Source organism: Rhineura floridana, chromosome 2 (genome assembly GCF_030035675.1).
Source record: "Rhineura floridana isolate rRhiFlo1 chromosome 2, rRhiFlo1.hap2, whole genome shotgun sequence".
NCBI lineage: Eukaryota > Metazoa > Chordata > Lepidosauria > Squamata > Rhineuridae > Rhineura > Rhineura floridana.
In genome coordinates this window covers 45,015,847-45,040,250 of record NC_084481.1, presented here as the reverse complement: position 1 = coordinate 45,040,250, position 24,404 = coordinate 45,015,847, and the positions used below count along the sequence as shown (strand labels likewise).

At 41.6% G+C, this 24,404-nt stretch overlaps 1 protein-coding gene across 2 annotated transcripts in view; it reads left to right on the top strand.

Moving 5' to 3' along the window:
• Window positions 1-277: 277 nt before the first annotated feature.
• The window catches only part of ERICH2 (glutamate rich 2), a 60,414-nt gene continuing 36,287 nt past the window's right edge, over window positions 278-24,404 (top strand). The window contains exons 1-6 of one of the 2 annotated variants that reach the window (XM_061612918.1): window positions 278-532; window positions 628-676; window positions 7,746-7,779; window positions 9,736-9,772; window positions 21,409-21,442; window positions 21,691-21,739. In XM_061612918.1, the coding sequence (XP_061468902.1) occupies window positions 525-532; window positions 628-676; window positions 7,746-7,779; window positions 9,736-9,772; window positions 21,409-21,442; window positions 21,691-21,739 (211 nt within the window). In that variant the 5' untranslated portion in view covers window positions 278-524. The remainder of the gene's footprint in view (window positions 533-627; window positions 677-7,745; window positions 7,780-9,735; window positions 9,773-21,408; window positions 21,443-21,690; window positions 21,740-24,404) is intronic. The other variant, XM_061612919.1, reaches the window with a different exon arrangement.

Sequence of the window (24,404 nt, the reverse complement as noted above, 5' to 3'; positions counted from 1 at the left end):
CGAGAACCATTTGCTGTTCTGCCTCTGGTAGCTAAATGTCTCGGGCAGCCCTATTGCGTTGACAGTTATTCTGTGTAGATAACTAATAATTAATTCAGAAAACACGAGTGTTACTTGTATGTTGTGTGTATCCCCAACAACAACAACAACAACAAAACAGTCGGGGACATGTGAACAAGAAGAGTTTATTCCGCAAGTCTCCACGCGATACTTAGGACGCAACAGGGTTCTCCTTGCCGCGAAACCTTCTCTATCTCAGCTCCTTTGCTGCCTTGTGAAGGAGCGACCAGTTCCCCACCTCAGCGCCTACGAGCCGCTGCTCCTCGCAGCTGCGCAGGGGAACCTTGTACCTCGGCTGGCCGTGTTCCCAGCCGGCCTCCTTTTCCGGGAGCTCGGAGTTCGCTAAGACAGCGCTTGCTGTTGCTATGGTGACTTTGTGGCTACCCGGCCGCTCTGTTGGGAAAAGTCGAGGCTGAGTTGTTGTAATTGACCCAGTGAACGAGCGTAGGCAGCCTGGCCACGCCATGAACAGGTAGCTACAATGCTGCTTTGTACGCAGAACGGTTGAGGGTGCGGCGCAGTGCGGCTCTAACCCTCTTTTTAAATTCTTCTTTCCCCCTAATCCAGGTTAAATGTCGTCTTGGGCCAGGGGATGCCCAGGGCGGCAACCTCCAAGGTAAGAAATCCCTGCCCCCCCCGGTATTTAAAAGCGACCTCCGCCTGCCCTTTTATCCCTTATCCCTTAATAAAACTCTCAACAATAACAACGCAACTCATTTGAGAAACTAGGGGCTCTACCGCTTCATTACCATCACCAGAGAAAAGCATGTGTTTTTAATACTTGCTTAACAGGCAGAAATTCAACAGGCTGTGTAGCTGCACCAACATACTGAGAAACTCTTCACCTGTCGCCTATTCATTTTCTCCCTGCCCTGCAGCAATTGAAGGCACAGCAGCAGCTCTGCAAGTTAAAAAGAAGGTCGCCACCCCTCATAAGGAAAGCTAGCATTTAGCTGTATAGTGTGTCTGATCTATAATGGGGCCAAAGTAGATGCCACTGGATGTGGGGAGCTGCAGCTCTACTCATAGTGAAAGCTAGGTACCACTGATGTTGTCACTTAGTTGTTGGCTTTTCTACATTTTTGTTAATGAATCAATTTAATTGATAATTAGGAGTGGTAATGGGAAGTAATATCTTCAAAATCTCATGCATTTTAATATTTGAGATTGAAAAAGAGAAGCAGGAATTAATTAGTTGTGTATGCTTAGGGATATGAAGATTCTGTTAATAGTTTTGGATTTGGAATGGAGGTCCCAGGGATGATAGCCAATCCTTCTGCAGACTAAAGGAACTGCTCTATTTGTTGTGATATTAAGCAAATACACATTTATTGATTTACTACACTTCTATACTATACCATAACAGACACCCTGTGTAGTGCCTGTTTCCCATTCTTCCCCACCCGACTCAAATACTGACCATGGCATCGCATGAGTAATTAATCAAATGTTGGTTATGATCTACAAAGCAGTTAAATTGGCTTATTCCCATTTGAACTCAAGCCAGACCTGCTGAATTCAGTTTGCCATCTTAAATGGATTTCAGATCATGTATACAATGATTAGCAGAGGCTCTAGTGTCCTGTAGAAATAACAGATGTTGCACATGTGATGGGCACCAAATATAATATAATTTTCACAGATAACTTTTAAAAACATATATTTGACTAGTCAGTACTGAGATGAGATTTGACTTGCAGCTAAGAGTTCTGATCTTATGACTTACCTCTTGATGTAACAATAGCTTGGGGAAAGTCACGTGGCAACTATCAATGAGGTTGCTTCAACTGTGAATGCAAAGTGGAGTCTGACTTGCTGAAAAAACATCCTCACCCATGTGAAGCATTATGACACTAAGTGGATTCTAGAATTATCTTCCCCTGCATATATACTAATTCCCGGGACATCTAGCATTCACAAAAAGTGTTTCTGTGGCTGCTACTAAAATTATGCCTCTCCAGGTGTTATATCCTATGCCTTAATTAAGGTGTTTATAGTAGAGGTGCATAATGCACCTCTAAATGCATAAGTGTTTTTAAATTTGTATATTTGTTTTTAATGTTTTTAATTGTTGTGAACCCCCCAGAGAGCTTTGGCTATGTGGCAGTATACAAATGTATACAAATGTAATAAATAATAATCATAATAATAATGTACATTTGCAAAGCAGAAATCATAGAAATCAGTGGTGTCATGCATCAGCGTAAAGCTGAATATGTGTACTTCTTTACATATGAATCATAATTAATTAAGGTGTTTATAGTAGAGGTGCATAATGCACCTCTAAATGCATAAGTGTTTTTAAATTTGTATATTTGTTTTTAATGTTTTTAATTGTTGTGAACCCCCCAGAGAGCTTTGGCTATGTGGCAGTATACAAATGTAATAAATAATAATCATAATAATAATGTACATTTGCAAAGCAGAAATCATAGAAATCAGTGGTGTCATGCATCAGCGTAAAGCTGAATATGTGTACTTCTTTACATATGAATCACTTGACCTTGCTTAGTAAGCTTTTGGCAAAGTTTGCCAAAAGTACTCATTTTTAGTTTTGTCTTCCATTGTTTTAAATGTAAACATCTTACCTTATCACAAGAAAAATTACCCTTTACAAGTTATGAGGTATTTTATTTCCCTGTGTTTTTAAAGAGCATTAAATATTAAGTATTGTTATCTGAGGCTTGCTATCTGAGGCTTCCAAACAGGTGGCCTTTGGGAAGAGGCTACAAGTCAAAGGCATGCAAAAAGTTGTGGGTTCAGCCCCCAGCATCTCTAGGTAGGAAAGACCCCTGTTTGAGACTCTGGAGAACTGCTGCCAATCAGGGGAGACAATACTGAGCCACATGGGTCAATGGTTTAACTTGGCATGAATTAATGGTCTGATACCAAGAGTAATGCTTAATAAAAGGCCTTAACACTTGCTAAAATGCAGACAGTGGAAGGGAAGAGGGAAAAGAGCAGTATGCAACCCACAAGACCTTTCTGAGTGGCTCATACTGTCTGAGATCAGTGGACTCCTGCACTTCCTTGGTTTTAGAGGAAAATCTAAGCATATCTAACAAGTAAAATAAGCAAACATAAAATAAAGAGGGAAAATCCAAACTTCTTCCAATGAATCTTGTTTCTAAAATCAGTGCATGATTTGGAACATGAAATTGGCATTATACAAGTGGGACCAGCAACAATGTTGCAATGAATTACCTGGTGCTCAGCTAATGGCTTTGCTGGCCTTTTTTCCATGCGTCCCCCCTCTCCTGTTCTGTATGTGAGCATGTGGATGCACAATCTGTTTTTCCCATTACTGTTTTTTCCCTTTTCCTTTCTTTGAAAATGTTAAATATATTTCTGCAAACAACAGCCTTACCCTGAGCCTGGTGATGTCTCCCTCTTGTGCATGGGGTATTATTTTAGCTTCAGAAGAATTGTTGCTCCTGAACATTGCTAAAAGAGGAAACAATGATTTCCTTTAAATGAAATGTTGCCAACTCTTTTTGTCACAGGCAAATTTTTGTTATGGGTAAATGAGTGGTCATGCATTTTCTTTGCATGAGCAAACTGGAAATGGTACAAACGGCATTGTAGAAAAAGAGCAACATATATTACAGCTTAGTTGCTGCTATGTTCATATACATATGTTAGCTATGGTAATTATATGGCAATTAAACATGGAAATTTAACTGTTGTCTGTGTTGGAATGTATGAGGTTCAACTCCAACTTGTGGGTTGAGGCTGCATGGGGTTAAAAAGTGTAGCTAGAGAGGAGACCTCTTGGTTGCTAGGCTATACCTATCCCTTTGATCTCCTGCTGTCTCTTCCTTCCTGCTAGACTGATATGCAAAGGATATTGATCCCAGTTTCCTCCTTCCAGTCTTTTTCTTTCTCTTGAGAGGGGAGCAGGCATCTTTCCTTTGTCTCTCCCTCTCCTCCAGCATGAGGGCGAGCACTGGGTTCAGTGCTTGTGCTCCAACTTAGCTAGTTAGCTAGATATAGGACTCTTTCCTATCAAACATGTACTTCCAGAATAAAGTAGTTCTTTCTTATTTTAAAGCTTAAAGCCTCTGTCTGACTCATTTGCAGGGAAGGTAGAATCTTAGCAAAGATTCAAACACACACACACAAACTCGCTCAATACTCTCCGTTCCGCAGTGCAACTCTGCAGGGTCCTACAGGACATTGGGCCCAGCATCCTATAGTCTGTTACCTCATATGTTTCCATGGCAGCCAACAATGCTGAACAAGTAGACCACTTCTAGTTATGATGTTTTTTCTTTTCTTAATGAAACTAGTTGTTGACTTGCTCACAGAGTCACTGAAATGTTAAAGACACCATTTACAGGCTCAAACTGGATATTTTTGAACAATTAAGATTTTTGTTTGATGGATCATGAATTCTATGCAAGATGTAGCATTTAAGCCTACAACTATACATTGTTGTCTATGTATAAAACTTTTTGAATTAATTTTTATTTTATTTATATAGTATCCTCCATTGTAGCAAATGTCTGTACTGTATTTTTTTTAAAAAAAAATAAAGGCAGGGATAAACAGGAGCAGTAGTGTAGTGGCAAATCAGAAGTGCAGGATCCCTTCATGATAGTCATGGCCATGCCCCTTCCTGTGCCCCATTTTTGCTGCTGGGTTGAGAATGAGCTCCTTGTTAATGCCTTTGCCAACAACTACAGATGTCATTAGGATCCAATAAGCATGAAATGGGAAAATATTAGCTACTAAGAAGAGTATTCTCAGTAGCTGACTTACCTCCTTTCACTGGTGGATACATAGAAACTCTGCTCCCAAATAAGTAAGGGATCTAAGACCCCGGATGACTAAACCCCTGAACAGGAGAAGAATATGTGATTATTTCAGTTACATGTACTTAGGCTTACTTACTGTTAAGGTATGGCTATTAGGGGGCTGGGTCAAATCTTTCAGAAAAGGTGGGTTTTGAGAAGGGTTTTGAAGGAAGAAAGAGAGGTGGCATCATAGAGACATTGCAAGAGGCAGCAAAAGAGAAAGGGAAGAATCATATGAGGCATATGAGCTGCTCTTAAAATACTTGGAAGAAACAGATCACCAGGAACAAATGGCATACCAATTGAGTTGCTACAAGTTACTGAGACTGAATCTGTCCAAATTTTGACAAAAATCTGTCAACAAATATGGAAAACTAAACAATGGCCCACAGACTGGAAGCATTCAATATACATCCCAATTCCAAAAAAAGGGGATCCCAGGGAATGCAGTAATTATCAAACTATTGCCTGAATATCTCATGCAAGTAAAGTAATGCTCAAGATACTACAACAAAGGCTCTTACTATATATGGAGCGAGAAATGCCAGATGTCCAAGCTGGATTTAGAAAGGGAAGAGGCACCAGAGATCATTTGGTAAACATACGTTGGATAATGGAATGGACCAAGGAATTTCAGAAGAAAATCACCCTGTGCTTTATAGATTACACTGCAGCCTTTCCCAACCAGTGTGCCTCCAGATGTTGTTGGACCACAACTCCCATCAGCCTCAGCCAGCATTGCCAATGGTCAGGAAAGATGGGAATTGTGGTCCAACAACATCTGGAGGCACACTGGTTGGGAATGGCTGGATTACAGCAAAGCCTTTGACTGTGTAGATCATGAAAAACTATGGAATGCTTTAAAAGAAATGGGGGTGCCACAGCATCTAATTGTCCTGATGCTCAACCTATAGTCTGGACAAGAGGCTACTGTAAGGACAGAATATGAAGAAACCAATTGGTTCCCCATCAGAAAGGGTGTGAGACGGTGTAATTTATCACCCTATTTATTTAATTTATACGCAGAACATATACGGAAAGTGGGATTGGACCAAGATGAAGGAGGTGTCAAAATTGGAGAGAGAAATATCAATAATTTAAGATATGCAGACGGTACCATACTACTAGCAGAAACCAGTAATGATTTGAAACTAATGCTGATGAAAGTTAAAGAGGAAAACACAAAAGCAGGACTACAGCTGAACGTCAAAAAGACTAAAGTAATGACAATGGAAGATTTATGTAACTTTAAAGTTGACAATGAGGATATTAAACTTGTCAAAGATTATCAATACCTTGGCACAGTCATTAACTAAAATGGAGACAACAGTCAAGAAATCAGAAGAAGGCTAGTAGTGGGGAGGGCAGCTGTGAGAGTACTAGAAAAGGTCCTCAGATGCAAAGATATATCACTGAACACTAAAGTCAGAATCATTCAGACCATGGTATTCCCAATCTGTATGTATGGATGTGAAAGTTGGACAGTGAAAAAAGCGGATAAGAGAAAAATCAACTCATTTGAAATGTGGTGTTGGAGGAGAGCTTTGCAGATACTGTACCATGGACTGCGAAAAAGACAAATAATTGGGTGTTAGAACAAATTAAACCAGAACTACCATTAGAACCTAAAATGATGAACCTGAGGTTATCATACTTTGGACACATCATGAGAAGACGTGATTCACTGGAAAAGACAATAATACTGGGAAAAACAGAAGGGAGTAGAAAAAGAAGAAGGCCAAACAAGAGATGAATTCATTCCATAAAGGAAGCCACAGACCTGAACTTACAAGATCTGAACAGGGTGGTTCACAACAGTTGCTGTTGGAGATCGCCGATTCATAGGGTTGCCATAAGTCATAGTTGACTTGAAGGCACATAACAACAACAACATATGAGGCAGCAGGAGACCTTTGGACAACTGAGGGTGGTGGAGATGAATGAATGAGGTCACAGGCAGGGCTGTACCATGTTATAAGGTGGAGAGAAAAAAGGGGGCAAAGCCTTGGAGGGATTTGAAGGAAAGAACAAGAAACTTGTTCAGTATCCAGGAGCAGGCCGACAATGCAGGGCTTTACATAGTCTGATTGACAAAATAAATGAATTATTTTTGCTGCAGAGAGATGGATAAAGGTAGGGGACCAAAGTGAGATAATGAAAGACCAGAGAGAAGAAAACACTAGTCAAGGTGAAAAATGGCCAGGCTGTTAGCCAGAGTTCTGTCAGATAGGAAGGAATATGGTTTTGTAATTTTTATCACATGGTTTTGTGATGGCCTAAATAGGAGGTGCAGGGGAAAGAAAGAAGTCAAAGATTCAAATAGCACTTTGTTATCCTTTTAGTTGAAATCATTTGACATTAGGAGGGCACGTGCTCCATATTCTTTATGTCGTTACTGTTCAATAAAATGAGATATGTGTGAGAATTGGTGTAATGTCAGCACTTCAGTATCAATTGTATATTCTGTAAATTGTCTGTTACTTTATGCTAAAATTTGATATATATTCCCCAATGTATGACAGATTCACAATTAAAAACAAAAGCATGATAATGTTTCAGATGCACATTGCCACTAACAACCATGGGGACCAGCTTAGGAATCAGACTTTTGGTACCTAAAGAACTGATGATCTGTAGAGAAAGGCAGTCACTACCATTTAAGTGTGTCTTTTTATACCATGCTTCCTTTTGTGAATGCTTGATACTTAGTTCCAGTTGAAAATAAAAATTTTAGATGGCCTACTTTGGATACTAAACTAAGAAATAATATTTTAATGCTTTCTAGGGGCCTATTTTGCAGGCCATTTCGTGTATGACATATTTATCTAACTTGCTGCTATTATGCTTCTTAAAAATACCATATGTAATTTTTTCTGTACATCTTTTCAGGTTTCTGGAATGATGGAAGTGATTGCTTCTGAAGGTATTTGCTCTAAACAATGCATTTTAAAGTATTTTCTGATAGGTCATATTCTAAAACATAATGATAAAAATCACCAGTGTAATTAAGAACATCTTAAAATATCCTCTTCCTTTTAAGCCTTTAAAAAAAGCTCATAAGAATTTCTCACTGTTTTTTTGTTTTTATAGTTAAGAGATATGAATGGAATCCTATGCTTGTCTGTTCAGAAGTCAGTCCCATTGAGTTAAATAGGGCTTACTCCTAGGTAAGTGACTACATATGGGATTGCAGTCTTAGGCTACAATTCGATATCCACTCTCTTGGAAGTAAGCCCTATTGAACTCAGTGGGACTTACTTTTGACTACACCTGTGCACTCATTGGTATGAATGTAATGCTCACCTGTGAATCGTGAAATTGCTGTTCCTGCTTTCTGGAGAGTTGTACCATTCAGATAAAACATGTGCAAAGCAAATGTTTAATCCTCCTACTCTTAAACAAGAGCCATACATCCTGTGTTATGTTTTAAATCACAGCAGTACCACTTCAATTGAGTTACTTCCATATCTTGAAATGTAACATAGCCAAACTATATTTACATGGTTTCCCACATGGCAATTTTTATCGGCAGGGGTGCTGTTAGTCTCATGGCAGAAATTGTAACAAAGAAAGATTTATACTTCTGAGGTAGACATGATTATATCAGTCTAGCTGTGCCAAGTATGATAGAGTTTGGAGGGGGGAATTGGGATCAGAAGATGTGGCCTAATGATGCAAATCACCCAACCCCAATCCCCCTCCAAATACCCACCTTCCCTTCAACTGCTACTGAGGGCTGTTTGTGGTGAGAGTTCTTTTTGTTTTTTTTAAAAAACAACAATATATTTTTCTGCATACCTTCTCTATGAGTGGCCTAATTTTGCTGCCCCAGTGGACCACAAAATGGACAAGTGTGATCCCATAACAAAATGTTGCAGTATATCCTTAGTCTAACAGGAGTGCCAGTCTGGCTGGAACAGGAGCTTGCTTTGGGTCTTGTAGAGATGATGGAAGTTTCAGAAAGAGAAAAAGGGACACTGCTTTTCATTCCCACTCTACCTGTTTGAATTTGCTGTGCTATGTAGCAATAGAGGGCTCAGGTTCTGAGATGGCTCTGTAGAAAATTGAAGCTGTTTCTAGAGAGTGAGAAAAGGAAAAGGTATAATGAAGGGAAGAGTTTTTTATGGCACACATGTTAACCTCATGGAACGTAATGCCCATTTCCAAGGTATACGTTAGAAGCTGAGGCAGGCAGGCCAATTTTCTCCACCACCCTCTATCACCATCATTTTCCAAAATAAAAAAATCTTTCAGCCCTCTTTGTTCCAGAGGTCCTGGGAGCCACTGTGCATGGGTCCTAGCAAGATAATTTTTTAAAGTTCTTTAATAGAATAGATATACTTCTGCATACCTGGGTTGTCCCCCAAAGGCTGTATTCAGCTAACCTGTCCCGTCAGTGCAATGATTACCACTAGTACAAGGGCTCCCCCTCCTCACCCTGTGCATGCCCTGCACCCTTCTCAAATCTGCTCTGGAGGGATGTGGAACCCCCTAGAACAAATTTAGGGGATGCACAGGGAGTGTGGGGGGAGTTCAGTTGCACAAGCAGAAATCTTTGTGCTGACAGAACTACTTCCTTAGCGCTACGTTGAACACAACTCAAAGTATGCAGAAATTACCATCTTATTTTTGGGTGGCCCTATTTCACTGAAGAGCTGACCAGACCACCCAAATTTAGTACTGGAAGGAATGAATTTGATAATAGTTATTAATAATTTGATAATGATTGTTTTCTTCACTTGCCTGGTTTTTTTTTAATATTATGTGACTTTTAAGGATTAATGTTATACTCTGTCTTAGTGAATTTATTTATAAATGGGAAAAATGCTGATCAAATTTGAGTACATCGTAGAAAATATACTCAAACTTTTTTTTTTAGATGGATTTGTCTTAGAAACACGTTTGCCTTTGTCAAGGTAAGGAAAGGAAGATGGTTCCTCGCCATTGGTGAATTTGTGATCTTAAGAAAACAAAGTCTTACATTTCTATCCTGCCAAGGCAGTATACATATATACAGGTATTGATGAGACCTAGACCTATGTAGGTTCAGCAAGGTAGTGGCATCATTGCCTTCAGGGTATATCCTGGGATCTTTTGGTCTCTTTTCCTTGCTTCTTTCATAAGACACAAGCAGCCCTGTTCTGACTGTGTCTACTTGGAATTAAGTCCAATGGATTAAGTGGAGCTTACATACGTGGAACTGTGCTTATGATTGCAACTGAAGGGCCTAATTGCACATTACATACAAATGCTGTAACACATACACTACTTTAAGAAAAAGTAGTTACGATCAGTTGCCCGCTCTGGAGGGGGTTGCACTCCCCCTGAAAAATCAGGTGTGTACCTAGGGAGTGATGGTGGATCCAACTTTGTCACTAGAGTTCCAGGTAGCCTCAGTGACTCAGAGCACTTCTACCAGTTTCAGCTGGTGCACCGATTACAACCATTCTTGAATAGGGATAGCTTGTCCACAGTGGTCCATCACTGGTGACCTCAACGTTGGATTGCTGCAACGTGCTGTATGTTGGCTCTCCTTAACGTTGGTCCAGAAGCTGTAGCTGGTATGGAATGCAGTGGCTAGACTGCTATGAGGAGTGATCTGCCCCCAGCATGTGACACTGCTGTTAAGGAGTCCTCACTGTCTGCCAATTAGCTACCAGACCAAGTTTATTTATTAAAATATTTATAGACCACCTCTCATATAAAACATCAGGGCAGTGGACAACAGTACAAAAAAATACTATTAAAAGTACAAAATGATCATTAAAATGAATGGCTCATCCTTAAAATGTTTAAATAACTTTTGTAATAAAAAACATCTTCCAAGAGGAGTCTGAAGGTTGGCAGTGAGGATGTCTGCTGAATCTCTGCTTTAAGAGTATTCCACAACATCAGACCAGTGACATTAAATGCCCGACTTCTAGTTGAAAGTTGGGCTTCTGAAACTGAAGTTGTACTGTTGGTATATAAAGCCCTAAACAGCCCTGACCTGTTTGCCTGAGAGACTGCCTTTTCCATTATCATCCTGCCTGAACACTTAGGTCATCAAGTGAGGCTGTCTTGTGGATGCTGCATGCCCTGGGAGTTTATTTAATGAGTACCAGTGGCATAGCATTTAGCATGGTGGTACCCACACTTTGGAGTACACTGTCCCTGGAAATTTAGATGGCGTCAACAGTTTTTCTTTTAGGTGTCTCCTTAAGACTTCATTATTGAACCAGGCTTTTTTAAGGTAGCATTTCTGGATATTGTTCCTGTTGGTTTTACAGATGCATTGGGGTTTTTTCTTCTTTACACTGTAAACCACCACAGTGTTTTCAAATGATGGGTAGTTTATACATTCTTTAAATAAATGGTTTTTAAATGATTTGGATCATCTCTTAATCAGTGAACTGTCTGAAGTCTTGTTTATTATCTACATGTCAGTATTTCTTAAACTGCGTTTCCATTAAGGTTTCGATTCTAAACTTTAGAGCAAAAAACTCGCTTGACTTTTGGTCAGGTTTGAATTCCCTATCTGTGACCCCCAATATAATGGCTTTGAAGCTCCAGAAATAGTGGGTTGTCGCCAAAGCTAGCCCTACTCAGAGTAGACCCATTTAAATTAATGGCTCTACATTAGTTATGACTATTATTTATTTATTTATTACATTTATACCCCACCTTTTTTTTTCATCATAGAAACCCAGGGCGGCTTACGTATGGTTGCCAGGTGGTTTTCCCTCCAGGCACTGACCAGACCTGACCCTGCTTAGCTTCACCAGGGTGCTGGCCTCGTGCCTTCAGACCATAGCCAGGCACTATTAATTCAATAGGTCTCCTCTGAGTAGGACTAATATTGGATGCAGCCCATTTTCCCTATATTTCATTTGTAAAAGTATATCTATACTGCCATCTCATAAAATATCAGAGCAGTGTATAGCAATATGGATACAATAAAACCTATAACCATTAAAATAGCACAAATTAGTCATTAAAATGATTGGCTAATAAAAAAAGTTTTGAACAGCTGCATGGGCCTTTGGGCATAAAAAGATCTTCAAGAGATGCCTGAAAGTCAAAAGTGAGGATGCCTGCTGTATCTCTCCAGGTAGAGTATTCCACAGTGTGGGACTGGTGGCACAAAGTGCCCAACTTCTAGTTGAGGCCAGTTGGGCCTCTATATCACAGGAGACAAGTAACAGTGCTCCTCCAGATGATCTAGGTGATCGAGCTGGGAAATAAGGGCTCCGGCAGCCCTTAAGATATCCTGGACCCAAATTCAGGACTCTAACCTGGTCTGGTAGCATATGGGCAGCTAGTGCAGATGTTTTAGCTGAGATGTCACATGCTGTTGGCTGTCTGCCCCCATCAGGAGTCTAGCCACTGTATTCTGCACTAGCTGGAACTTCTGGACCAAATCCAAGGACAGGTCCAAGGTGTAATCCAGGGATTATGCATTACAGTAATCTAGTCTCAAGGTTAACAGTGTATGGGTACAGTGGCAAATTTGTCCCAGTTCAGATGTGGTCATACCTGGCATAACAGATAAAGCTGGTAAAAGGCACTCCTAGCCACAGTGGTCACTCGCTTCTGCCTCTAATGACAAATATGTGTCCCAGAGTACCCTCAAGCTATATACCTTTAGAGGAAAACCCCATCCAGAACAGGCAGCTGGCCCATCTTATGGACATGAGAACCACCTACCCACAGAGACCTCCTCTTCCTTGGATTCAAATTCAGTTTATTGGTCCTCTTCCAATCCACCACTGCCCTGAGGCTTGCACATCCTCTTCTGTTTCAGATGTTATGGAAAAATAAACCTATGTGTCATTAGCACACTGATAGCACTATGCTCCAAAACTCTTAATGACCACTCCCCACAACTTCATATAGATGCTTGACGACATTGGGAACAAAATGGTTCCGTATGGAACCGTCATAATACAAGTGCAGTGGGATCAAAGAGCACTCCTCCGATGTTACTTCCTGGACTCAACTGCACAGGTTGGAATGGAACTACTGATCCCACACAGTCAGTCCATTAGGAAACCCTGGTCAGCGGTATGAAAAGTTGCTGAGAGGACGAGTAAGAGCAGCAGGGTTGCATTTTGCCATCCCTCTCTTGATAAAGGGCAGCTAAGGCTGATTGAGTCTTGAAACCAGGTCTAAACCTAGATTGTTCCAATTAATCTGAGTCATCCAGGAACACTTGAAGTTGCTGTGCCACCATCCTCTCCATCACTTCCCCCCCAAAAAACAGGTGTTGATAACTGGCCAGTAGTTATTACACACCATCGGGTGCAGAGTGTGCTTTTTAAGGAGTAGCTACACCACTGTCTCTTTAAGGACAGCTGGCATCACCCCATCACACAATGATGCATTCACAATACCCTGGACCCATCTAGCTACCCAACTCTTAGCTTTGACCAGCCAGAAAGGGCAGGGGTCCAGATGGTATGTGGTCAGATATATTACTATAGATATCCTGTCTACATCATCAGGCTGCATCAACTAGAAATGATCCCATAACTCTGGGCCAGACATAGCATTGGCCACCTTAACTGCATTTGCTGTGATAGAGTCATCTAAATCACTATAAAGAAAAGTGACATTGTCTTTGAAGAGTCTTGCAAACAGCTTGCAGCTAATCACCATGAGTTCCAGGGGTCCACCCCCCAAATCTGGGGTAACGTCTCTGGACCACGCAGAGCAACTCAATGAAGTTTATATTTATTTATTAAATTTATATCCTGCCCTTCCAAAGGAGCCCAGGGCTTTCTTTTCTGCCTTCACCATCACGTGGTAGGCCCAGTTAGATTACATGTTTGTTTAGCTTTGGAGTGCAATTCTCACCACTTGTGCTCCAGCCTTCTTCCAGACCACTCCACCAACCATAGCTCTTCAGAATACCAGAGAGCAATGAAATATCTACAGCTCTGCTTTTATGGCTGTAGGGACTGGCAGTCAGCCAACTGGCTACTCAACCCAGGTATTCAATCAACCACAAATCAACCTTGCTTGCTAAAGGCTTGACTTTTGTAGAAGACTCACTGGAATTCTTAGCCAGATGGTAAAAAGAAACAGGCTTGCTGGTGGATAAAAAGGGGGTGAGGGTAGAGGGCAAGGTGATTCAGATCTACCATCCCCTCCCTATACTTACTGTCTCTCCAACAGCCACAAAAATAATCTCACCAAGTGCCCTCCTAACATAATCTTGTCATATTAGCAAGCATTATCAGCAGTGCTAGCTTAACCAACTTCCTTCCTCTTAAACCTCTTCCAAAATATCTTTACTCTTCCAGAGATAGGAATACAGCAGCAGGTGAAATGCAGATGAACAAAAATAGAATTGTGTTTTTGTACAGCCACAAGAGTGGCTGTATACCATAGCCAAGGTGGATTTTTCACATTCTGCAATGTTAAATTGAAAATACCCCCCATGCCATTCTGATGCTTCCCGTAAGCTCATTTCAAAACAAACCCTTACAAAACTTATGGTCCTGAACTCAGAAACGCTTGCTTAACAACACTCTCAATTTTCATGGTGATAAACAAAACAGTCAGAGAGAATTGAGAGTTCAAAGTATAAAAAGAGAGAAAAAAAACCCAGAGCCCTTTTGGACTTTTTTCTGTCAGAGTTCTCATAATCTGTTGAAATTAATTAAAAATCAGCCGTCTTCACAGAGTACCTGTCCTTGCCCCATACTCTGACCTTCATCTTCTGCAGTTTAAAAGTTTAAAAAATGCCTGGCTGATTTTTAATTAATTTAAGAAATTTTGGCTTGCACCCTATGATAATGTGAGGCATGCTCAGTAAGAACCAACTGTCAGAGTTCTAAAAGCCAGACTCACAGCTGCTGAGCTTGCCTAATCAGGGGGCCCCACCCACACCAGACTTTGATTTCACTTGAGACAGTCATGGCTTCCATCAGAGAATCCTGAAAAGTGTAGTTTGTGAAGGGTGCTGAGAGAAGACTCCTGTTCCACTGAGAGAGCTCCAGTGACCAGACTGCTTTAACAGTCAGCCACTCTGAAGGTCTGTGAGGGGAACAGGGCGTCTCCTAGCAACTCCCAGCACCCTTCACATAATCTCCAATTTGAAACACAAAAGGCTGTCTTCACCATCATACGACATTGACCAATAAAAAGGCTTTGAAATTAATAAAATAAATTTCACATAGATGTCTAGGATGAATAATGAGGGAAATAGTATTTTCTAGTTTAGATTCTCTGTAGAAACATTAGTAAAACAGGAAAGAAGCAACATAAGAAGAACACCAACAAACATACAAAAATATAATTCTCTATCTTTGGAGATGGCAGGTGTTGCCACCACTCACCATGTGCTCAGAAGCACATGTTACCAAATTCTTGCAAGCTACACAGCAAGTGGATTGGACTGTGAAAGACCAACCCAAATTGTGTTTGCATTTTAACATAAGAACATAAGAAGAGCCTGCTGGATCAGGCCAGTGGCCCATCTAGTCCAGCATCCTGTTCTCACAGTGGCCTACCAGGTGCCTGGGGGAAGCCCGCAAGCAGGACCCGAGTGCAAGAACACTCTCCCCTCCTGAGGCTTCTGGCAACTGGTTTTCAGAAGCATGCTGCCTCTGACTAGGGTGGCAGAGCACAGCCATCATGGCTAGTAGCCATTGATAGCCCTGTCCTCCATGAATTTGTCTAATCTTCTTTTAAAGCCATCCAAGCTGGTGGCCATTACTGCATCTTGTGGGAGCAAATTCCATAGTTTAACTATGCGCTGAGTAAAGAAGTACTTCCTTTTGTCTGTCCTGAATCTTCCAACATTCAGCTTCTTTGAATGTCCACGAGTTCTAGTATTATGAGAGAGGGAGAAGAACTTTTCTCTATCCACTTTCTCAATGCCATGCATAATTTTATACACTTCTATCATGTCTCCTCTGACCCGCCTTTTCTCTAAACTAAAAAGCCCCAAATGCTGCAACCTTTCCTCGTAAGGGAGTCGCTCCATCCCCTTGATCATTCTGGTTGCCCTCTTCTGAACCTTTTCCAACTCTATAATATCCTTTCTGAGATGAGGCGACCAGAACTGTACACAGTATTCCAAATGCGGCCGCACCATAGATTTATACAACGGCATTATGATATCGGCTGTTTTATTTTCAATACCTTTCCTAATTATTGCTAGCATGGAATTTGCCTTTTTCACAGCTGCCGCACACTGGGTCGACATTTTCATCGTGCTGTCCACCACAACCCCGAGGTCTCTCTCCTGGTCGGTCACCGCCAGTTCAGACCCCATGAGCGTATATGTGAAATTCAGATTTTTTGCTCCAATATGCATAATTTTACACTTGTTTATATCGAATGGCATTTGCCATTTTTCCGCCCATTCACTCAGTTTGGAGAGATCGTTTTGGAGCTCTTCGCAATCCCTTTTTGTTTTAACAACCCTGAACAATTTAGTGTCGTCAGCAAACTTGGCCACTTCACTGCTCACTCCTAATTCTAGGTCATTAATGAACAAGTTGAAAAGTACAGGTCCCAATACCGATCCTTGAGGGACTCCACTTTCTACAGCCCTCCATTGGGAGAACTGTCCGTTTATTCCTACTCTCTGCTTTCTGCTTCTTAACCAATTCCTTATCCACAAGAGGACCTCTCCTCTTATTCCATGACTGCTAAGCTTCCTCAGAAGCCTTTGGTGAGGTACCTTGTCAAACGCTTTTTGAAAGTCTAAGTACACTATGTCCACTGGATCACCTCTATCTATATGCTTGTTGACACTCTCAAAGAATTCTAATAGGTTACTGAGACAGGACTTTCCCTTGCAGAAGCCATGCTGGCTCTGCTTCAGCAAGGCTTGTTCTTCTATGTGCTTAGTTAATCTAGCTTTAATCATACTTTCTACCAGTTTTCCAGGGACAGAAGTTAAGCTAACTGGCCTGTAATTTCCGGGATCCCCTCTGGATCCCTTTTTGAAGATTGGCGTTACATTTGCCACTTTCCAGTCCTCAGGCACGGAGGAGGACCCGAGGGACAAGTTACATATTTTAGTTAGCAGATCAGCAATTTCACCTTTGAGTTCTTTGAGAACTCTCGGGTGGATGCCATCCGGGCCCGGTGATTTGTCAGTTTTTGTATTGTCCATTAAGCTTAGAACTTCCTCTCTCGTTACCACTATTTGTCTTAGTTCCTCAGAATCCCTTCCTGCAAATGTTAGTTCAGGTTCAGGGATCTGCCCTATATCTTCCACTGTGAAGACAGATGCAAAGAATTCATTTAGCTTCTCTGCAATCTCCTTATCGTTCTTTAGTACACCTTTGACTCCCTTATCATCCAAGGGTCCAATTGTCTCCCTAGATGGTCTCCTGCTTTGAATGTATTTATAGAATTTTTTGTTGTTGGTTTTTATGTTCTTAGCAATGTGCTCCTCAAATTCTTTTTTAGCATCCCTTATTGTCTTCTTGCATTTCTTTTGCCAGAGTTTGTGTTCTTTTTTATTTTCTTCTTTTGGACAAGACTTCCATTTTCTGAAGGAAGACTTTTTGCCTCTAAGAGCTTCCTTGACTTTGCTCGTTAACCATGCTGGCATCTTCTTGGCCCTGGCGGTACCTTTTCTGATCTGCGGTATGCACTCCAGTTGAGCTTCTAATATAGTGTTTTTAAACAACTTCCAAGCATTTTTGAGTGATGTGACCCTCTGGACTTGTTTTTCAGCTTTCTTTTTACCAATCCCCTCATTTTTGTGAAGTTTCCTCTTTTGAAGTCAAATGTGACCGTGTTGGATTTTCTTGGCAATTGGCCAGTTACATGTATGTTTAATTTAATAGCACTGTGGTCACTGCTCCCAATCGGTTCAACAACACTTACATCTCGCACCAGGTCCCGGTCCCCACTGAAGATTAAGTCCAGGGTTGCCATCCCTCTGGTCGGTTCCATGACCAACTGATCTAGGGAATAGTCATTTAGAATATCTAGAAACTTTGCTTCTTTGTCATGACTGGAACACATATGCAGCCAGTCTATGTCTGGGTAGTTGAAGTCACCCATTACTACCACATTTCCTAGTTTGGATGCTTCCTCAGTTTCATATCTCATCTCAAGGTCTCCCTGAGCATTTTGATCAGGGGGACGATAGATCGTTCCCAGTATTAAGTCCCTCCTGGGGCACGGTATCACCACCCACAACGATTCTGTGGAGGAGTCTGCCTCTTTTGGGGTTTCGAGCTTGCTGGATTCAATGCCTTCTTTCACGTATAGAGCGACTCCGCCACCAATATGTCCTTCCCTGTCCTTCCGATATAGTTTATATCCGATATAGTTTATTTTGCCTGCTTTGGATGGGGTTGTACTCCCTCTGAAAGAGCAGGTCTGTAGTCTGGGGGTGCTCCTGGATCCATCTTTGTTGCTAGAGACCCAGGTGACCTCAGTGGCTAGGAGTGCCTTTTGCCAGCTTTAGCTGGTAAGACCGTTGTGGCCATTTCTGGACTGGGATAGCCTGACCACTGTTGTCCACACACTGGTAACGTCCAGGCTGGATTACTGTAATGCACTCTATGTGGAGCAGCCCTTGAGGTTGGTCTGGAAGCTGCAGCTTGTGCAAAATGCAGCAGCGAGACTGGTCACTGGGACAGGGTATCGCCAACATGCCACCCCGCTGCTGAAAGAATTGCACTGGCTGCCCATTTGATACTGGGCCAAGTTCAAAGCTCTAGTTTTGGTGTACAAAACCCTATACAGCTTGAGACCAGGATACCTGAAAGTCTTATCCTTTATATACCCAGTCGATCACTGCGCTCTGCAGGTGAGGACCTCCTGCAGATATCATCTTATCAGGAGGTCCTTTGTGCACAATATAGGAAACGGACCTTTAGTGTGGCAGCACTTACCATGTGGAACTCCCTACCCTTAAATATTAGACAGGTGCCATCTCTGTTACCTTTTTGGCACCTATTGAAGACCTTCCTCTTTCAACAAGCCTTTTAAGTTGAGACCTTTTCCCAGTCTGTTACTGTGTTGGAATTGTTCCATAGTGTGACAAGGGCTTCAACAGGGTTACCTGCTCTATCTACTGGGAACTCCCCCAGGGCATTCAGGAATCCTGTGGATTCCATTAGCCTCCGGGGGTGGACCATCTTAATCTGTCTACCACCCCTGCAGGGGAGGATCAGAGCCATAAGTCTAAACTTCAAGAAGTGGTCTGACCATGACAATGAGGTAACACCCACCCCCCTGATCTCCATACCACCCCTTCCTCCATCTGGAGCAAAAACCAAGTTGAAGATGTGCCCTGCCCTATGTGTCGGGCTGGTGACAACTTGAGACGGCCCCATGGTCATCATAGAGGTCATGAAGTCCCAAATAGGAACGCTAGTGGCAGCCTCAGCATGGACATTGAAATCACCCAGCACTATCATTCTGGGCTCCTCCAATACCACAGCTGAGATGGCCTCTGCCAGCTCAGTTAGAGAAGCTGCTGGGCAGCAGGGTGGATGGTACACCAGCAGCAACCCTAGTTAATATCTCCTTGGCCTGACACCAGGTGCAGGCCCTCACAGCCAGCTCCAAGACAGAGTGGTTTCCTGGCTGATCAGAGTGGTGACAGAGATGGAAGAGATGAATCAGAGTGGTGACAGAGATGGAAGTTCTGTAGACCACAGCAACTACTCCCCCCAGTCCTTGCAGCCTGTGCTGGTTTTGCACCTAGTATTCAGGTGGGCAAAGCTGGGTCAGATCAACTCCTCCCAGCTCACCAACCCAGGTCTCAGTAATGCACACCAAATTGGAACCTTCATCCACAATCAACTCATGGATGAGTGTGGTCTTATTGTGTACCGATCTGGCATTAAACAACACACACAGGCTAGTGGACACAGCAAATGAGCAACGAAGAACCCATCCATGAGAGGAGTGGAAGCGAGGAACAAGGCATAGATAACCTTGCCCTCATCTGCTATAGTAGTTTACCACCTCCCCATGGCTATGCCTCCCTCTACCCATTATCACTGAAATTGGGATGGCATTGCCCATGTTCCTCCTTACTAAGACTCCTCTTAAACACCTGATATGGGTCTAACAAGAGCCCACCAACAAAACCTACCTGAACCAGTTATCCCAGTAGGCCTCTGAGAGAATTGGGAACAGTCAGACCCTCTCAATATCTTTTACACGGGGCACACCTACTCCCCCCCATCTCACACCCAGGGAGGGCCAGCCTTCTGCCAGTTGCAGACTCTCACTCTGAAAGCATCTGGCAACTTTCTCCTATCGTTCAGTTCACTGCCAGGCCCTCACCCGGTGCAGGAACTACACATGTGCCATATGCCTTCTTCATTACCAATCTACTCTAGATTGTTTTTTTAAAAATAGAAGGTGTAACACCCTCACCCTTCCTAAGGGGCTATCCAAGGGAAATCCCCTTTGGTGTTGTCCCTTCAGTGGAGACTCCACTGGCAGCAGACCCACTGCTCAAGGGCAGCTATGCCTTTATGCCCCCTGACCCAGCCAAGAGCTAATGCAAGAGGCTGCAAGATTGACTGCAGCCTCTCTCTGGAGTCAGGGTCAGGCGGGGGGGGCAGTCCTTACAGTACTTACCAGGGACTTTAGCTGTCTCAAGAGACAGCAACCCAGAGAAGTGAGCAAACAAGCACCCAGATGTTCAGATACTCACTCCCAGGGTAGGTCTTCTCCAGTCCCCCAGTGCTGCACCTGTTCCCCTTGCAGCAGCTGTGTGTAACTCTTGGCTAGTTAGCCATCACAGCTCCTGAAGATTGCTTGAAAGAGCCTTGCTGTGCGTTTATACAAAATGTTTATCTCTCAACTAGTCCCAGGTACAAAATGATGCTTATAGGTGAAACAATTAATTAGAGAAACTTAGCCGATTTCTCTGTTCAAGACTGCCACAAGGGTTTAACTCATATGGGATGGGGATAGCAGCCCATTCTTATAAATTCTTAGAAGATTGTAAAAGTCAAGTATTTCCCAAGGATGGTACCAGCCCCATATATAATATAGGATAGATGTGTCCAGTAGGAAGAAAAACACTAGAGAGATTTGTGTTATAGGAGAACATTTCATTGACTATCCCTTCAAGTCACTTCGATTCTTATAGGTGCAGGTAAGTATTACAGTGTCCCTAATCCAGAAACGGTATAATACTACTCAGCTGTGACATGGGAAGCAAGTCTGGGTAGCAGATAGGTGTTGTCTGGTATTCATACACTCTTTGGTAGTTGCTTCATGTGGTAAATATACTGTGTGAGAGCCGTACTCCAAATGTCTGTGGGCAGTGCTACTGCTGAATGGTGCAGCAGCCATGTGGAAGATCATTCAAGCAGCCTCCCATGTGCTCTCCATAAGATACAAAATGTAATGGCCTGCAGAAACAAAATAAGGTAGTATGGTGGTCTGCACTATAACAAAGGTTAAGAATTACTGGACAGTCTAAGGTGCTTTGGTTGTGATTAATTCTTATACTCTATTATGTCAAATATGATGTGTATATTCCAGGATAAAAGTTTATTTTGAAGCATTATTTCTACTTGAATAAACTGTTTCTTATATACGTAAAATATTTTATCTACACTAGGCATAATGGCTTAGGAAGGACAGATTCAATGAAGGTAAAATACTTATTTGGAATTTGCTGTATATCTTCAAAATAAATTGATATCTAACAGTTTTATTGATAAGCTTCAGTTTTAATCAGCTGAATGTACCTTATTCAAGAGTCATATCATGTATCTGTGTTGTGGCGTTTTATTGCAACTTATGGGAATCCTTACTAGTGGGAAAAATCATGGTGAAGAATTTTAAGACAAAATTAGATGGCCAGTGTTGTGGTTGGTTCTTACTTTTGACTTTATTGCAGGAACAGAAGAATAGACAAAATGGAAGGTTGCATGTGTTTGGTCCAAAAGGTAGGAAATGTGTGTTTGTGTGTTCGCTGTGCCTTTGGACATCTCTGAATTCATAACCAAGTTTTGCATGATGTTCCTGAGATCAAGAACCATGTTTTTGTCTATGTTCAGATACCATTGGATGCCATTTTGAATCAAGATGGCAGACTGAACCTTTCAAAATTTCACGGATTTTAGTCACTGATTTCAAAAGAGCACTGTGTTTTTGGTTTTTTAGTATCCCCAAGCAATGCAGAATATGAGGCTGCTAGTAGTTTATAAAGTCATAGTTAGAACTCATGAATCTTTTTGACATGTTGTAGCATGACCAGGAAGCAGAACTGGAATTATGCAGGTGAAGGAGAAGGATTACACTAAGTGTGCTCTGGATTCAGCCCAGTGACTCTGTGTTCTATGTGCGAGGGGGGAATAATGTTCAATTTGGGGTGGAGCATATGATCTATGCAGGGTGGAGTATATATAGGAGAGGGAAGTTAGAAAACAGCATTTTCACTTGCAGTCTTGTGTGGATAAGGACAAAATCAATTGTCAATTAAGATTTGAAAGCATTCCTCTATAACATGTTCTTAAAATATTTAGTTGATTTATCTAATTTCTAATTATCTAATTCAGAGGAACCCCCAATGCAGTTTACATAAAATAATGCAATAGAGTAATGTGGTGTTTCTCTTTTCATGGTTTGTTATAATCAGTTAAACAGGTAAAGATTGGAAGAGGTCAATATTAGAGTAAATGTGGTATACAGAGAGAGGTGGAGTGGGAGTGAGTGAGTTAGAATGTTGAGGATTGCTGTGTGCTGATTGGCAGAGTGAATGGGGGATAGTGAATATATCTAGGAGGAAGGTTGAGGAGAGTGGTTTAGAGGGGTAGGATAGGCAGGCTTATATTTTTTCCTGTGAGGAGATTTTGGAAAGAGTAAGATAAATGAAACCAGTAATCTTTATTTTGGAACCACACACTTCCAGAATCTGAATATGAAGTAAACTTGTTTATATTTCTTACATCTGTTTAATAAATAAAATTCATTTGTTTTTAACACACACCTGATTCTTGGCCTAGTTACCAAATAGAACAAGTTTAACTGTGCCTAGTGACAAAGCTACACACTAGACTGAGATAAGGCAAATAAGGGCAGAAAAGTAATTAGTGGTGACAGCAAAATTCCCAGTAGAGAGAAGCAGTTAGAGACTATAAAGTATCCAGAGGGGTTGAGGCTTTCTGTTGCCAAGGTCATTTGTAAGCAAAGACTAGGAATGGGGAAGAAAACAAGGTCTCTAGCAACAGCTTTGCTTAACTTGGTGTGTGGAATTAGGATCTCTACTTGTGCCAGGAAGAATGTGGAAGCAGGGACTTTGGTAGTGTGTTGGGATAACAAAATCTCAAGGAAAAATGACTCTTTCCTCCAGAACAGTGTGGTTTGGCAGAAGGAGATAGGACAAGTAACTTTAGCACTGCTTCTACACTCTCTGGCACATGGCATTGCTCTGGAATAGATCTTCCAGTGTCTCTCTCTCTGCCACCACCACCTCCAATTTGCAGTTCTTTTAAAGGTCCAGGGGCAGAGACAGAGAAGCCAGCACAGCAGCTGTGTCTCAGAGTAGCGGATGAGTAGTGGTAGTTGGATCCTCTGTTGCCTGATGTGTGTGCACAACTAGATATGTTAATTATGTAAATGCAGTTGATATAGACTTTATTTAAAAATGTAAATAGTAGCTGTGGAGAGGAGGGAATAGCCTCAGTATGGTAAGAATGAAGAGCTTTAACCTTTCCCCCTGCTGTGCTCCCTCCTAAATTTTCTTCCCCCTAAAACTCATGTTTGCATCAGGAGATAAGCTTCCATTGTCACCACTGAAGGCTTCCTTCCCAGTTCAGCTTCAGAAATGCAATTTTCTCCAGTATCCTCCCTTATTCTGCACTCATCCATGTTGCTCAGAGCCTTGATTCTGTTCAGGGGACCGACAACTGCTTTTTACATTGTAAAAGCCTGCGCTTTATTTAATGATTTATTAAATTTATATCCTGCCCCTCCTCCAAAAAGGAGCCCAGGGTAACAATTAATTATTTCAATTCAGTTATGTTCTTTCAATTGATATCACATCTAATTTGGCCCTTACTCCTTTCCCCCTACCAAATTTCCAGACAAATCAATTTATTCCACTTGTATGTTATGTAAGTAGTCAGCCCTAATTTAAGCCAGTGGTCTTTTAATTAGAATTGGGCTGGCCAGAAAAAAAATAAGGGTTTCTCATGTAATATTTGTGTACATTTTGAAGCTTTAGTTGGAAGCTTTGTCTTGCACTAGGGGGAACAGGCCTAGACTACAATCATCTAACAAAACTCAGGACACGTTTTGCATTTCCATTTACCCATTGAAGCGTTAATCACTTTTTAAAAATTAAAGTTAAGAAAATCTTGATGTACAACACAATGTTAAAAAATCAATTGACTGTATAGAATAAAGTCCAAAACAGAATCTATAAGCAATATTTATTTTTTTGGATGCAGAAAAAATATTTGATAGGGTTAAATGGTCTTTCCTAGCCAGAATTTTATAAGAAATGAACCTGGGAAGAACATTTAGATCTAAATGTCCACAGCTAAAGTATTTAATTACCATCTATATGAACCTATTATGTTGGAGCGAGGAACACAACAAGGGTGTCTG